Source organism: Aplysia californica, unplaced genomic scaffold (assembly GCF_000002075.1).
Source record: "Aplysia californica isolate F4 #8 unplaced genomic scaffold, AplCal3.0 scaffold00240, whole genome shotgun sequence".
Classification (NCBI taxonomy): Eukaryota; Metazoa; Mollusca; class Gastropoda; order Aplysiida; family Aplysiidae; genus Aplysia; species Aplysia californica.
This window is the reverse complement of record NW_004797510.1, coordinates 903,133-904,510: the sequence shown is the minus strand read 5'-3', so window position 1 is coordinate 904,510 and position 1,378 is coordinate 903,133. Positions and strand designations below refer to the sequence as shown.

At 43.5% G+C, this 1,378-nt stretch overlaps 1 protein-coding gene across 1 annotated transcript in view; it reads left to right on the top strand.

Annotated features, from left to right (window-relative positions):
* The first annotated feature begins 313 nt into the window (after positions 1-313).
* The window catches only part of LOC101859248 (mesocentin), a 59,552-nt gene continuing 58,487 nt past the window's right edge, over positions 314-1,378 (top strand). The window contains exon 1 of the mRNA XM_035970238.1: positions 314-602. Coding sequence (XP_035826131.1) covers positions 545-602 — 58 coding nt within the window. The 5' untranslated portion in view covers positions 314-544. The remainder of the gene's footprint in view (positions 603-1,378) is intronic.

Genomic DNA, 1,378 nt, shown 5'->3' with positions numbered 1-1,378 from the left:
CCCCCATTCATTGTTTTCGTTCCCCACTGTTCAATAATTTCTCTAAGTTGTTATTGGTCTACCTTTACCCCTTTTGCCTTCTATTTTTATTCTGAGAGCGAGATGTTCTATGCTTTATGCAATACTTTCCCAAAATAATGTCCAAAAATTACTTCTGCTAATACATCGGATCACTCACCCTGCACCTTTGTTACAAATTTCAACCCAGGTGTTGGCTTTTTCTGCGTTGTGTAAATATTGATGTAGGATACAATTTCGACCGACACCGTCAAGGCCCCGAACAGGCATAACTAAGAGGGCTTCGTGGCATTTCAACCAATGGTTGTGGGCCAGGTAGGGATAGCGTATTCCGTACTTGGGAATATCTCATTGGTGAAATGACTGCTCGTGGTGTACATTGATTGGTCAATCACCAAGCGGAAGGGAATCCCCATACCTTTGTAACCCGTGGACAACGTGCTAATAACCGATCGCCGGTCCTGCATTTGTTTTGATCAGATTCCTCCCAGTCCTCGTCTGTGTCTCAGACGCTGGAGCGTGAAAAATGGCAAGAATGAAGCACTTTTTATTCATTGGAATAGTATGCTGTCTTCTTTTCGCTGGTGAGTATTCTAAAGTTATTTGTGAAAAGTATAGATAGGTCTACACACAGTAGAATAGGCCTGGGGTCTATATTTCTGGGTCGAGATAGAATCTAGGCTAGACATGTTGTCATTGTCATTGATGACGACTGCGTCTCTACAACTACAAGTACTTGTTTAGCAAAGATACTACACTCTACGGTCAGCTGCAACAGAGTAGTTCTTCTGTACTTTCTGTGCATCGTCAGCATTTACATGTTACGTACTTGCTCGTTTTTATTCCTTTTCCCCCCTTCTAAATCCCTGTCGTTAGCTCGTTTCCGTTTTGTCTCTGACGCTAACGGCTAACGGAGGCCGGCCCCCGCCCCTTACCTACCCCTCCCATCCCCCCCACCCCCTAAACCTGATAGCCTCGTCATCCACCACTCATCCACCTATTCGTTAGGCGCTAGATCTAGATCTATATATCTATATCTAATATCTAGATCTAGATCTAGAGCCATCCACAGCCTTGCCCTCACTTTCTGACCCCACTGATTGGCACCTCTTGAAACATTGAGTCCTGTTCAGACTAGGCAGGCCTCTAGACTCTAGATTCTAGATCTAGATTCTAGATCTAGATCTATACTCTCTAGACCTAGCTCTATACTCTCTAGATCTAGATATTAGATCTAGTAGTGATCTAGATCTAGAATTTAGATTTGTTGGAGTTGTAATTAAAGTCAGCTGCAGAAACTTAGGCTATAGAGGCCTAGATTATATATCTAGATTCTAGATGGTGGTCACATGTCCCCCCC